General features: G+C 37.8%; 1 protein-coding gene and 1 long non-coding RNA gene across 2 annotated transcripts; both read left to right on the forward strand.

Annotated features, from left to right (window-relative positions):
* The first annotated feature begins 2,043 nt into the window (after nucleotides 1–2,043).
* On the forward strand, nucleotides 2,044–6,184 carry LOC126251707 (uncharacterized). Its single transcript, XR_007545777.1, has 2 exons — nucleotides 2,044–2,176; nucleotides 4,676–6,184. It is a non-coding gene; the product is annotated as an uncharacterized LOC126251707 (long non-coding RNA).
* Nucleotides 6,185–6,861: 677 nt separating this feature from the next.
* On the forward strand, nucleotides 6,862–13,445 carry LOC126251978 (uncharacterized). The gene is made up of 2 exons (XM_049952751.1): nucleotides 6,862–6,952; nucleotides 10,279–13,445. The coding sequence occupies exon 2, from the start codon at nucleotides 10,468–10,470 to the stop codon at nucleotides 11,857–11,859; it is 1,392 nt and encodes a 463-aa protein (XP_049808708.1). The 5' UTR covers nucleotides 6,862–6,952; nucleotides 10,279–10,467; the 3' UTR covers nucleotides 11,860–13,445.
* Nucleotides 13,446–15,214: the final 1,769 nt, after the last annotated feature.

Here is a 15,214-nt window from a genome sequence, read left to right on the forward strand (position 1 = left end):
ATGCATACATGGTCCAGTTGTCATTCGCCCTTTCGGAAATCAGAGTGTTTCCATGTTTTTAATTTGTAAGGTTTCCTTTTAAAACATGTTGATTTTGAGACCAGGCTATGGTTTCTACAAGTTTCAATTAACCTTTGACCAATTTTGTTGGTCCATTTATATGCTGGCCATTTTCCAATGATATCTCTGTACCTTCTTTCTTGCCCCACTTGAGCATTGAAGTCGCCAAGGAGAATTTTTATGTTTGATTCAAAAATTACCGTGTTTCTTCTTTGTCCTTCAGAGTATTATTTTTCTGGCTGGTGGGAGCATGTACATTGATAATTGTGTATGCCTTATTTGCAGATTTCAAAGTTAGAGTTGCAAAAGATTTGAATTCTATAACGGAGTCAATAATTTCGAGGTCTATAAGAAATCCATCGCCAAATTGAGGACAGTTTTACATGACTCTTCTTCCAGGGATTCCTTTATAAAGTCGGCATCCCTGTGATTCCATAGGGTCTTGATCACTGTTTCTGATTTCTTGAAGAGCCATGATTACAATTTTGTTTCTTCATGATATCAGTGACGATTTTTAAATTTCCAACTTGGCACAAGGTGTTTACATTGTGCGTCGAAAAGAATGAGATTTGTTTAATCCTTTGATATTTTTGTACCGACTGTTGAGTTTCTAGTTTCTCCGATCCGTCATTACCTTCTGAATGACAGCCCACCGAATCCGAATGCTGTCTTTCCTGCAATTTATGGTTGCAGTCGGTGGAATTATTCTTCAAAAGATTGTTCATGGTCGACTGTCTAAGGTGACACCTTGGTGTGAGGATAAATCCTCGAATTACAATTCTGAATGTTATTCAGAAAGGTGATGATGAACAGTGAAAGATGACAAAATGAAATTGTGAAGACGGAAAAGACAGAAGACAAGGGCCATTAAAGGACGTGAAAACGCAAGACACCCTAGGCCTCCACACGTAATACCGTCGGAGTCAGAAAAGAACAAGAGTTGACCAAGAGAGGTCAGATAGGATAGATGAAAGTGAGGGGCCTGGCACAAGTAAGTGGAAGCAATTCCAGACCCAGCTTGGGGATGCGTGCTCGCCACGCACGTCCCGCAAGATGCATGCCCCTGAGCCATTATAATTAGGTTCTTCTAGAAATCTTGTTTTCCACTAATATTTAATTAAAAGAGAAACGTTATGGTATGGATCTTGTTGCTCGATTAAAAATCGCGACAGTTATGTGTCTCGGATGATTTTCTCGGAACACCAGGACGTTTGTGTGAAAACAGAGACTGTCCCGGGAAGACCATGACATACGGTAAGCCATCATACACCTCCAGCCTCTGCAGATTCTCAAATGTAGTAGTTCGCTTGTTACTACTGTGCAAAAACCATTCCAATGTGTTTGCAGGTAGACCATTACACGCTGAGAAAAAACTAGTAACTCAGTGAAGTGAGTACATATTAAGCTACCAATTATCATAATATCTATACATATTCCCGTAACGCCCTGTATATTTCAAGCAGTGCTACATAGCTAGTTCAGATCATTGCATTTCTTGGCTATTTATGTATTGCATGTGAGGTCAGTAGAGAAACCTCGACAACTAAATTCATCACGGCGCAACCCGTTCGCAAACTATAGCATGAAGTTTTTGCTGGTATATTCAGATGTCGTTCCTTCGTTTTTAAAAGGATATGTTTCAGCACACTATTATTTGTCCTGTTTATTGTCTCATGTGTTCCTTTCTGTTCCATATTCTGGCTTTTATCCCAGTTAGTTAACGTAAAACGCAGTGACAAGTCAGCGAGTTGGCTGCCCTGCCAATGGTAGATACCCGAACTATTAAGTATGGCAGCACGTGAAGTAACAGACTCGTAGTCGTAGGTATAAATAAGGTGTATCGGCTGCGGGGTTTCGTCTGTTTGAACAGGTGGCTGTAATTATCGCTGTGAAAAATGGATAAGGCTGCACAGGATAATCGCACTAATCAGTGCAACCCGACCCACGACAAAACCGGTCCTGGTGAGTTATAAAAACTGACTTGCTCTATCTGCAAGGTGATAAGCGTTTATCTTAATAGCTCAGTACGCGTGATGCCATGTTATGTGTTAATTTCCAAAATTCAAACAAATAAAACGACGAAATTTTTCGTGTAATTTCACCTCTGTGATATACGGTAATTTTTTTTAATATTTACTTCGACGATAAGTGCTGTTTTATTGATAGGATTGACGATAATGTGGTATTGCCTTTGTTCGGAAGTCGTGCATAATTATGTAGTTGCTTTAATTGATCAGTGCTTTAACTGACGGTAGTAGTACATGAAAAAGCGTGATTTTTTTTTCTTCAATTGTTTCCGTACGTATAGATTACCATTTCTCTATGTTGTTAGCCAGCGATTCTGTTCACGGGAAAGATGGTAATTTCCGTTTAGTTTTCGGCTATTTTGTACAAACTCGGTTTCCACATTGTCAGTAACAGACTATGAACCATAGCTTTCTTTAAGTTACACATCTAGGTTGAAGTACAATGGAATGAGAATTGCTGATATGTAGGACGCGGTACGTAGTCCAACATTCTTTTGTTTGCGGAGGATAAAGCAGAGCAAAATGTACGTACTGTACGCACTCTTCCATTGTTCGTAGTTTATGTACAATATATGTAAATAATATGCATCAGAATAATCGCTAGAGTTGTCCTTAGGTTTTCTGAATTAACCTTTACCTATTTTTGTGACAATAGTAAATGTGGCAAAGTGCGTTAAATATGGCGCAACCGTAAACAATCAAGATTTTGGTGGAGGATGGGGAAGGGATTGTGGCGTAAAGCTACGGCCGTGGCAGCAGAACTTTTAAACATTCCAGGAAAAAATGTATGATGACAGAGCTATAATATACCAGTAGTGAAAATGTTTGTTTTGTTTATTCATCCAAGTATCATCTAACAGTGATGTACGAATTATCATCGTAATACCCCAGTATTCCTCTGAAGTGCTCTAGGGTAGCCGGACATAGCAAACTCCATCCTCTCAGATTTGCGGTCAGTGCCTCATTTGGATGGACCGTATTGTACACTCCTCTTTGCTGCATGGAATTTGCTTCAGACATTTTATAATATAAAACATAGTTTTGCTCTTCATGACGCACGCTAACGGCTTCGGATGATGACTTCTAGATCGTGAAGATGCAGCTGTGCCCCTTATACTAAATCCAATATGTTTGGGAAGTTGACTCCAGGCCTGTAAACATGCAGCTATGCCCCCTGTTTATTCCAGCCCTTTCCTTAGTCTGCCAGAAAAACTGAGTCAGCACATTTTATAATATTAAACATAGTTTTGCTCTTATCTCACACACATGACTTCTAGACTGTGAAGATGCAGCTGTGCCCCTTACATAAAATCCAGTCTGGTTGGGCAGGCCTGTCAACATGCATCTGTGCTCTGTATTATTCCTCCCTTTCCTCTGTCTGCCACAGGCAGCCCCTCTCCCCCCCCCCCCCCCTCCAAGTTGACTCGTGAGAACAACAAAGACATTACTATGATGGACTTACGATCTTGACACATGATTTTCTTGTTAAAGCAGTAAACCATGTTCATGTATTCAGAAGCGACAGGGTGTTGTAGAAGTTATCCCCTTGCATTTCTCTAAGTAATCTTTAATTCTACAGTTACATCCCACACTGTCTTTTGTTTCAGTAAGCAGTACGCTCCTGTATACTTTTTTTATACCTGTGACAGTAATCTAGGAACTCTAAAAGAACTGAGATTTTTAAGTGCCTGAGAGAATTTTCTGATCACCACAGTTATCCATTTATTTTCCTTAGCTGCTGCCGTGGAGATGGTTGCTTTAGGAAATGTCTCCACAAAAATAAATTAAAACAATGTGCAAAATCTTGAGAACATAGCATCAGCATTGTTCTCAATATACACACCATCCCAGGTTTGATTTGCCAATACCGTAGAAGTAGTGTGTACAATATTTTACATTACGAGAGGATCCTTGTGTAGGCCTGCAGTTTTATGGGTTTTACCAAGCTACTCTGTAGCTTTGTTAGCTAACAATAATATCAGGAAGGTCAAGGTCTCTTACAAATACTTTACTGTTTTCCCTATCAGTATCTGTAACTGCATAGTATAAGGTTGATACTGTATTTTTTGATACCTTAATAGCAGTGATTACCATTTGAGCCATGCTTAAAGTGCTCAACATGTTTAGGAAGTATTGCTAATTTCACCCTGAACACCCATCTTTAATATTCTTGTCCCAACTTACTATTAGCCTACATTAGTTTTTGGGGTTGAGACTTTCTCCATGACATCAGTTAATATGTTAATGAAATTGTCCTCATAACCATTGCCATTGTGGAACAATTTGGGCTGCTGTGTCACTTTAGTATCCTTTGTATTAAATAATTTATTTGTTCACATGTAATGGATTGCAACTTTTAGCAGAAATGAAAGTATTATGTTACAATTTTCTCATCAAAAACATATTTTTTGTGACAAAACATACCAACTGGTTGACTTGATGTTTGTTGAATGCCAATTCTAAATAATTGTTTAGGAAAGCGTTCTCTTTCGTGGTAGTTTTGAAAAAATCAGTTACAAGATTTATAGATCAAAATGTGACTTGCCATTGAAGAAAATCGTAAATGCCAATATGTTCTCATTTTATAGGTCGTGATGCTGGTTACAAGGGAACAGGAACAAAATCAGATTTGGACAACCATGCCAATCAGTTGAATCCGAACAATGCTCGTTACCAAGGAGGCAATAAATAAGGAAGAGTGGATGGTTTCTTCTGTATGCCAGCACTTAACATAAAGTGATAAAACATAAAAAAATTAAAAATTTCCAGAATTACTGTTTAATACTTCTTGTGACACAAAATTATGTACTGTTTCTTTGCCTAGATCCTTCAAAAGTAATTCTACTTGTAAGACAATTGCAGATGCAATTAATTTGTGATCACAGTTTTATCTGCTTGTATTGTGTGCATGACAAAGGTGGTTGACAACGTGAAGTTTCTGCTATATATGACTGATGAAAATGCTCAGGTGGTAGACAACATCTGAAGTTTCTGCTATATATGACTGAAGAAACTGATCTGATTGTTCCTTGAGAGCATTCACCAATGTACTTATACTGACAAGTGTAGGCATTCTTGAACATGCACTTATTAGGAAAGTGTGATCAATGAAGTTTTCTTATTTCTGTACATTGAAATCAGTAATAGCATATTGTACAGCTTCTTAGAAATGTAAAGTGCATGGCAGAAGTACGCCTTGTTCCAATATTGGGCATGCAGGGACCTGTGTATACTCTTTATTTCAGAATGTAGCTGTGTGTGGCACCAACAGTTTGTTTAGTCTTACAGAGGTATGCAATTTAAGGTACCTTCACACCGAAAACCAAAGTTCTCCAACAAACTAAAATGTACAACAGTTCTGAGTTTGGTAAACTTACAACTGTTGAAAAATATTGACAACAGTTTCAGTCTCTACATGTTTGGTGTTTTAACTTTTTTGCTACAGAAAAGCAATGTAAATGGATTCTGACTGAAGATTTCCCATTTGTTATGGTGGAAGATGGTGCTTTTGCTCTTTCAGAGTACATGATGAAACAGTACACAGGATGGCAAGAGGAAGGCAGCCAAGGAGGAACGTTTAATCACCAAATATTTCACGCTAGAAGAATTGTGGAGAATTTTTTGGAATATTGTAAACAATTTTTCGGTGTCTTAGAACAACTACACATGTAATTCCTGAAAAAGCAATATTATTAACTTTTGTAACTGTGTCAGTTGTACAGTTTTCTTGGAAGAAATAAAGTTAACTCCTCACCTGGCAAAAATGTGGAAGATCCAGAAACAGGCAGGGCTTCGGATGTCAGTTGGAGGATATCTCCGCAAAGTAAATGTCTACAGAGAAAGGGAGGCAACGCAGGAAGAACCACAAAGAATATATGGGATGAATTTGCAATCTACTTTGTATCAGATGTTGGTAAAATGAAATGGCAAGTGGAATAAATATCGAGTGAAAAGACAAATGTAATTAAAAACTAATGAACAAAACCCTTATAGCTTTAGTTATTAACAATGTAATCCATTAATATGCAAATTACTTTGTATCAAATTTTGACAAAATGATATGACAAGAGAAATCGATAAATTTTCGTGAAAATACAGTTGCAATTACAAAATTTCTGACCTACAGTCTTCCAGTTTGAGTTACACGAGTAAATGACATTTTACTTACGATTGTAAATATTTTTCTCCCTTGCTTGTTCACACCTCCCAGATACTTCCTATGCTCATAAAATATCCGTTTTGGAATCTCAGTTGTTCCAGACCATTTTTCAATGCTCATGGTTGTACTGTTTTTTCCTATTTATCCGTTTCCTTTCACACTCCTCTGGTGGTACACCAATTTTATCCAAAACTTCTTTCAAGAAATCTTTCCTTTTATATCTGTCTGTATGCAGGATCAGAAGAATCCTACAGAGGTTTCCACATTACAATTTCTGACAAAACTGAATTGCTATATCAGTTGATGACTTGTGAGTTGCCATTGTCGAAAGAAACAGCAGACGAACGAAACGCAGCAGATGACATGGCAAATGCGCATGCGCAAGTCACACAACTCTGCCATGTTTTTTCTCACTGACCATAAGGTACAAACTCGAGACAAAACTTCCCTTGGCTAGTTGTTCAGAGAGATGTCAACCAAGTGTGTTGGAGTTGGTTTTCAGTGTAAAGATACCATTACAGGTGGCAACATATTCCCATTCCACTTAGAATTTCCTCACCAGTGTAGACAACATGCTGTCTTTGTGAAAAAGTATAGAAATAAGTTAAGATTTATGGCCTTACAATGCATTTTCTTACAAATGTTTCCTAACTGTTACAGAGTCTTCTTCACCCTTTAGATTTGGGGAATTAATGAGAACATGGTGGTAAGTCTACTGACCCATTTTGACTGCAGTTGGGAGCTGCCCTTCTTTATGTCACTGTGTGTAATTGTTGGGTTTAATAACCTGATTGCCCTATGATGATCACAACACTGCAAATACTATATGATGTTCACAACACTGCTGATGCTATATGGTGATCACAACACTGCAGAAATTTAAGTCATACCTTTCCACATTTATTGAGACCCATGACATTACAATTATGAGCTTTTACTTATTATCAATTTACATAGTTCACTCGTGACAGATCTAAACAATGGTGGCATATTTACTCCGCGACTTCATATTTAAATTTGGTAACATGGTCAAAACACTTAATAAATGTTTACACCAACAATTTATGTGATGTTTGCACAATGATAACTGCATAGTGAATCACTGCATGTTTGGCTATAATCATTTAGTGAATCGACAATGAATTTTTGATTTGGGGCAACTGGGGAATTATAGCTGTAGGGCACTGACTGACTCAAAGAAGTTCACAAAACATATTTTCAATTTATATTTAGTTGTTCACTTATTGGAAACTAACTCCAGACTTGTTGAGAGTTGCAGAGCAATTGTTCACAGAAATATTGACAAAATTAATGGCTGAAGTATTGTTCAGCACAACTACATGTAGAAGTCAAGACATGGTATTGTATTGAATTTGTGTGCCTGCATGGTTATTTGTGTCATGAAAGCCGTCAGTTAATTGTCTTCCTGCATCACTCAATTGGCTACCATGTCATTCTGTACTAAAGGTTTGCTGAAGGTTTGTGGAAAATCACTGGACCTGTATTGCTGAGATTCTTCCCTGACAAGGTAGGCAGGTTGCAGTCGCTCTAGTAATATTTTTCATGCCTGCCATTTTGATCAGTGGTGAAGTTGTTCCTTCCTTGTGCCAGCAGTTTGTATGAGCCAGTATACGGTGCGCATAATGGCGGTCGTACGGTGTTGTCTCAGAGCCAGACGTGATGTACACCCTGGTCTTTGTGTATAGAGATTGTCCTTTCACCATGCCTGGCGGGTGGAGCCATATGCAGTCATGATGTGTGAACTCAGCTGCTGTATGAACTTAATCATTACTTCTGTTGATATCGGTTGAAGTGTTGCCAGTACAGTGACATCTCATGGAACCTGTAACTCCTCTCCACAGACCAGTTGTGCAGCTGTTAGCAGGTCCAGCAATACAAGCAGTGGAGCATCTGTTCTTGTTGACAAGTAGCACATCAGTGCTGCCTCTAGTGTGAGGTGTAGCCTGTCCACCATCCTATTACCGGCAGAGCAGTAGAGTGCACATGGCTGGTAGATGCACAGTTGGCAGTGTACACATGGGGAGAGTGGCAGAGGTGGGGAATGCAGGCAGGTGCTGTAGGGGAAATGCTGACCAGTGGAGGGGATGTGCCATTATAAACTGAAGTCTACGCTCACATTTTTTGCAAATATGAAATGGAGCCCCTCCACACCTACACTTGCATGGTGATGATTTAAAAAGATCTGTCACCTGTGCTTTGGTTAGTATCGAAAAAGAATTCTGCTGCAAGTGCAACAAAAGCAGCAATTTATGTTCGACTCACTTGGTTATCATTTGTAATTTGCAGAGAAGCATCGCAGAGGTGAATTTTGAGTGAAACCTACATTTCTATTGCCAAAACACAGTGGAGTTTACACAGTGTCACCTCCCAAATGTGCCAATGCGATTCGTCACTCTAGTCCAGGAGTGTTTTGCCAGTAGTAACTGACCATCCATAAAAATCTGCGGGGCCTTTTGTAGGTTGTTGGCAAAGATATATCTTGTACTGCTGCGACCCAACCCCGAATTGGTGAGACGCCTGCTGCCGAGACTAAATGCCCTAAAAGTTGGACCTATGTCTTGCCAAAAACTCACTTTACTGCATTATTAACTATACCATACTCTTGTAGGCATTGAAAAAAATGCCTTAGGTGTTTTCTGCACATCTGGTACTACCACAACTTGTAAATTTAGCTTTTTTCAATGAACTACACTAAATACCTGAACTTTAGTGATGGCATAGTTAAAGTCCGCCATGACAGGTACGGCGTATGGATCTGGAATTCTGCAGGTGTTAACTGCCCTGCAATCCTTGCACAATCACCAGGATCCCTGCTTTCACCATCTCTTTGAAACCTGCTTGTGAGGCAGGAGCCTCCCATTGTAATGTGGATGTGGTGCTCTGTTGGTTGCTTCTCTTTCCATCAGTGGTGGTCTGACAGGTAAGCAACAGAAATTCCTGTTGCAGCTGACAGAAGAGATTACTGCCCTGAACTGCTGTGACCATTTCCATCAGCTGAAAAATGTTTCCATCCCATAACTTGATCAGATGACATTTTACCAAGTTTGTTGATGGACAAAAATGCATAAAAAAATTGCTTTGAGTATAGGGTCGGTAACATTGGCAACAATAAACATACATGTAAACTAGGGAGGAAGTGTCCGCAGCCCGTGGTCTTGCGGTAGCGTTCTCGCTTCCCACGCACGGGGTCCCGGGTTCGATTCCCGGTGGGGCCAGGGATTTTCTCTGCCTCATGATGACTGGGTGTTGTGTGTCTTTCATCATCATTTCATCTCCATCGACACGCAAGTCGCCGAGGTGGCGTCAACTCGAAAGACTTGCACCAGGCGAACGGTGTACCCGACAGGAGGCCCTAGCCACACAGCATTTCCATTTCCAGTGAGGAATTCCCAGATCCATTGCCATTGTCCATTCAGCAAGAGTGTTAGTGCACAAGTTGTTAGGTGCAGTGAGAATATGGTGTGTCGATCTGTTCGTAGTAGTGCACAGTTGTTTGGGGTAGACGCTTGCTTCCAGTCCAAAATTGACGAGAAAATTTCGACCAGATATGTGATCATAGGTGAAAAATTCCAGCAACCGGTGCACTGCCGACAGTGTTGCATTAGCGTAGCACCTCTCAACCTTGCTTTGTGGTTGCACACATTGTTGGCGACGAATGTCAGCATCTTCTAATGTTCGACAACAACCATTGGGTAGGTGCAGGAATTGGTGCACTGCCGAGCTGCCTCCCAAAATGCCTGTTGTACCAGCACCGTTGTGATGAAGTTGCATCAAATCTCTGACAATTATCATTTCATACCCTTATCCAGTGTTCAGGAGAAAGGTCAAGAGACAGCAGAATGTGTTCCGTTGTTCTGACAGCTTCAAATTTAACTGCACAACCTGATCTTCCAACAGCTCCACTCTTTTTTCTTACGTTGGCTTTGTGTTAACGTTTGCTGCTGTAACACTTGTTATGTGACTTCTGTCAGGTACACTTTCTGTTTTAACACTCACTGGGATTTTTGACAGGATAGTTGCAGAAGCTGTCAGCACATTCGACACACTTAATGCCTCATGCTCACTTGTAACTAGGACTGCAACCACACCAACAGCCAAGAACCATTCTACTAGATCCAGAAACTCATCAGCTGCTCTGCAGACATCTCAAAGGAAGAGCCTCAGGATAAGAAGAGCTGCTGTGCGTAGTGACTATTTTTTATGGGATCTTCACAATTCGAAGAAGAAGAAAAGGCAGAATCTTTACAGTGTCAGCAACAAGAAAGTACAAAGGTAAATAGTGCAGCAAATCCATTACACGAAACTTTAACAGTTGTATACCAAAATGTGCAGGGACTAGAAAGTAAATTAGCTGAAATAGAAGTTCTATTAACTGACTATCTAAAAGACATTAACATACTATGCATAAGTGAGCACTGGGTAAAAGAAATGCAAGCATCTAGCATAATTATTCCAGATTTTGAAATGATTAGCAAATTTTGTAGAATCAACTATAAAGGGGGTGGGACATGTATTTATGTTAGGACAGGGGTAGAATCAAAAGAAATTAAATGTAAACGAAAATGCATAGAAAAAGATTTTGAATACAGTATATGTGAGCTAACCAAATTAAAAATTACTATTGTGTGTTTGTACCGATCAGCATTGGGCAACTTTGCCATTTTTATGGAAAACCTTGAGGGACTACTGAATGAACTTAAACATAAAGTAATTGTTCTTGGTGATTTTAATGTTAACTTTAAGAATGATTGTAGTAAACAACAGCAACTGTGCAATCTGTTTTTGTGTCATAATATGATGACAACTGTAAATGAAGTTACTAGATGCAGAAATATGTCTGAAACTATAATAGATCAAGTATTTATAAACAATGACAAGTGTGAATATAACACTGAAGTAATTGACACTGGTTTCTCAGATCACAAGGGTATCAAATTGAGTTTAAATGTCACATCTTACAAGGACCGTGTTATCAATAACAATTACAGAGAAAGGAGATTTATAAATGATGACAGCATAAGAATTTTTAATTGCATTCTGGAAAATAACAACTGGGGTAGTGAATCAAGTGGTGATGTCAACACAAAGTTTGACTCATTCCTTGAAAGTTACAAACACTGCTTCGATGTTGCCTTTCCTATAAAAAGAGTCAAAACTAAACATAAAACCAAAACATGGGTTACACAGGAGATTAGAAAGTCATCAGACACTCTCAGAAAGTTAAATAAATCAGCCAGGAAGAATGTAGCACTGAAAGCACATGTGAAATGTTATAGAAGCCTGTACAAGAAAGTAATAATTGCAGCTAAGAAGTTTGATAATGATTCATATATTGAGAAAGGTAACAACAAAATGAAGTCAACTTGGGAGGTAATAAATAAAAATATAGGTAGACACAAAAGAAAAGATAACAGCTTTGTCATTAAAAGTGGCGGTAAAACTGTTAAGGACCCACTTCAGATTGCCAACATATTTAACAAACATTTCACAAATATAGCCATAAATTTAATAAAAACTAAATGCAATTCCAATAGCAAGGTAAAAATCCCCATGAATGACATGACAATGTTCCTTTATCCAGTAACTGAATAAGAGGTACTAAATGCTATAAATAAATTAAAAAGTAAAATGTCATGTGGGTGTGATGGGATTCCTGACAAAGTCATTAAGCAAAGTGCAAGAAACATAGCCTCACATCTCACTGAAATTATAAATGAATCTTTTAAGACAGGGTGTTTCCATCAAAACTTAAAATGTCCACTATAAAGCCACTTTACAAGAACAGTGATAAATACGATGTTAGTAACTTTAGGCCTTTATCACTGTTATCAGGTTTCTCAAAAATAATGGAAAGGATAATGTATCATAGACTATACAAATTTCTTATTAAGAATAGAATATTGGTTAATGCGCAAAATGGTTTCCGTAAAAATAAATCAACTGAAACAGCTATCTTCAATTTTTTGCAACTTGTTCTAAATTCCATAAATAGAAAGGAATTAAATTGTGGATTGTTTTTAGACTTATCAAAGTCCTTTGATGTCATCGACCATAAGTTACTGCTTAGGAAGTTATATGCCAATTGGATACGTGGAGTTGCCCACAAATAGTTCGAATCATATCTGTCCAACAGGTATCAGAAGGTGGAGATAAGCCATGCAGATAGGCATATTCATCAAGATTCGAGAGAGTTTTGTACGGAGTACCCCAGGGATCTGTATTAGGATCATTACTGTTTTTAACATTTATCAATGACCTACGAAGTGAACTGTCTGAAGCAGAGGCAGTACTGTTTGCTGACGATACAAGTTTGTTTGTTAAAGCAAATAGTGAAGCTGACTTACAGGAAAAAGTCACATTAGCAACAGACGAAGCAGACAGATGGTTTAATGAAAACAGACTCATTGTGAATGCCAAAAAAACAACGTGGATCAACTTCAGACATATTACAAATAAAATAAAAACTAACCTTACAGTAGAACTGGGTAAGTGTAAGATTGAACAAGCATCATACACTAAATTCTTGGGAGTATGGTTTGATGAACACTTAAGATGGGAAAAGCATGTAATATCATTGAACAAAAAATTAAGTCAAACATGTTATATACTTAGAATGCTTAAAAGCTCATGTAATATTAAAACAGTGTTATTTGTTTATTTCTCATTCATGCACAGTTTATAAAGATATGGTGTACAGCTTTTGGGGAACAACAGTCTAACAAAACATTCATTTAGACTACAAAAGAAGGAAGTCAGAATAATAAAAGGTATAGGATGTAGAGAGTCATGTAGGCATGCTTTGAAAGAATTAAAAATCATGACACTACCATCCTTATACATATATGAAAGCATATGTTTCTTAAAAGAACACGAGGAATTTTCTACATTAAACAGAGAATTTCACAACTACAAAACAAGGAATAGGAATGATTTCCACAGAGAAATTCATAAAACAGCTATGTATCACAAAAGTGTACTATACCAGCCCAAAATCCTCTACAGTACTCTCCCCAAAGAACTAAAAATAATAACAAAACTGCACATATTTAAAAGAGAATTAAAAAACATGTTATTGAGCAATAGTTTTTACAGTATTGAAGAGTTTATGAATCATTGACAATAAAAGCGCAGTTAAAATTTCCCTGACATAATAAATATGTGTAATTGCTCAAATTTAAATACTTGCTGTTTCTATGAAAGTGTGAAACAGTGTTAATATAAGAATGGAAATAATCTGTGATGTGAGAATCACTAGCTTTCTTTTTTTTTTGTACGTTGTTATCCTACTTGTATATTTTTATGTTAATGTTCTTCTAGTTCTATTAAAATTGTAATGTCTAAGTGACAAGCAAATGCAATTATAAATTTTCATGTACATGTATTTTAAATTTTAATGTTTATTGACAAGTCCTATGTCATTTTGATGATGTACTACAAGGACGCTAATTAATTGAATTGAATTGAATTGCATCAGCTTTCTTCACTAATTCCTACAGTGGCAGATCTTGATGAGCTGCCACAACAGAGCAAATGTTGACCAGTAATTTACAGAACAACAGTACGTGCAGTGACTGTTCTGATAGTAATTCTGGATCAGTGAGTGTTCTGATAGTAATTCTCGAGCAGTGAGAGCATTTAGGGCTTCCGTCATCTGCAATGGCAATCTGCTCCTTGTTAAAAGCTTTTTGCAGCTGAATCTCCAGTACCGAAGTATAATGTTGCACCACCGTCTCCTATATAGATGAGTAGGAATGTTGCTGTAGAATATCTTCAGTTTCCTCTACAACTGTACCTTCTAAATGCACTACAGGTATTATGTTTTTCTCATCATCTACACACACACTATGTTGCTGCAAGATACACTCTATATGCGAGAACCACATCCGTCAACGATTATGCCAGAATGATGGGAGCTTGATGTGACAATCAGTTTACACTATACTTGTTTTGCTGGTTTCTGTCGGCTACTGCTCGTTGCAGTGTATTTGGAGTCGTGTTTGACTCTGCCTCAACTTCTGTCTACATCAATGGTGATAGCATGCTAGTCAATATCATTTATGATTTTTTTTTTCATTTCTGATTCTCTTCCTTATCAAACCACATTGGGGTGACCACTGTGGGTAATTATGCTGCAAGTGGTATAATTACCACATAACCTCACATAGGCAAGTAATCCACAAGTCTCTTTATTGAAATTTGTAACTACTAATCATCCAAAGCATAATGACATAATTTCTACATCGCTAATAAAGATTCTTTGCTGCACCAAAGCTCCTTTTCCAACTCTTGCACTGTCTTTGTGCACAGTAGCTAACGTTTCCTCGTGTTTACTACATACATGTGGTTTTGTTATGCAGGTAAGAGAATTATTTAATTGCTTAATCTGGCACACCACGTAGCCCAAATGAACATTTGTTTTTTATTGACATTATTAGCTTCATCTCTATCTGTGTGACTTCTTGAAGGAACATAGACTTAAGAGTATCATTTAAATAATGTGGTGGGTACATACATTTGCTGCATACTGATTTTGTATTAACTGATTTACTATATTACTAAAATACACATTAAACTTATCAGCTACCTGATATGAGTGTCTGTTACTTTTTATTAATAGAGAGATTACTATTCGTCCGTCTCACACTACTTTTCCCAGGCAATTGTAGAAGGGAGAGAGGAGACTACAATCTAATGCAATATGTGAGAAGCATTGTCTTCTCATTTATGGATGCGGAACCTCTACGAGTATATTTGCAATGAAATTGTGGGAAAGGAAGAGCAACTGGATAGTATTTTTTTTTTCATTATAGTGATACGCTTTACTATTTTAGACTGTTATCAATGACAAAATGTAATAGATTCATTAAATTACACATTATTTTCTGTTGATGAAAGAGAATGCACATGCAAAGTACTCACATTTTTGTGTTACCCTATAACTCACTTC

Source organism: Schistocerca nitens, chromosome 4, assembly GCF_023898315.1.
Source record: "Schistocerca nitens isolate TAMUIC-IGC-003100 chromosome 4, iqSchNite1.1, whole genome shotgun sequence".
Classification (NCBI taxonomy): Eukaryota; Metazoa; Arthropoda; class Insecta; order Orthoptera; family Acrididae; genus Schistocerca; species Schistocerca nitens.

Bases quoted from the DNA above. Each gene is read 5' to 3' on its own strand.
- LOC126251978 (XM_049952751.1), top strand. From the start codon at position 10,468: ATGGGATCTTCACAATTCGAAGAAGAAGAAAAGGCAGAATCTTTACAG.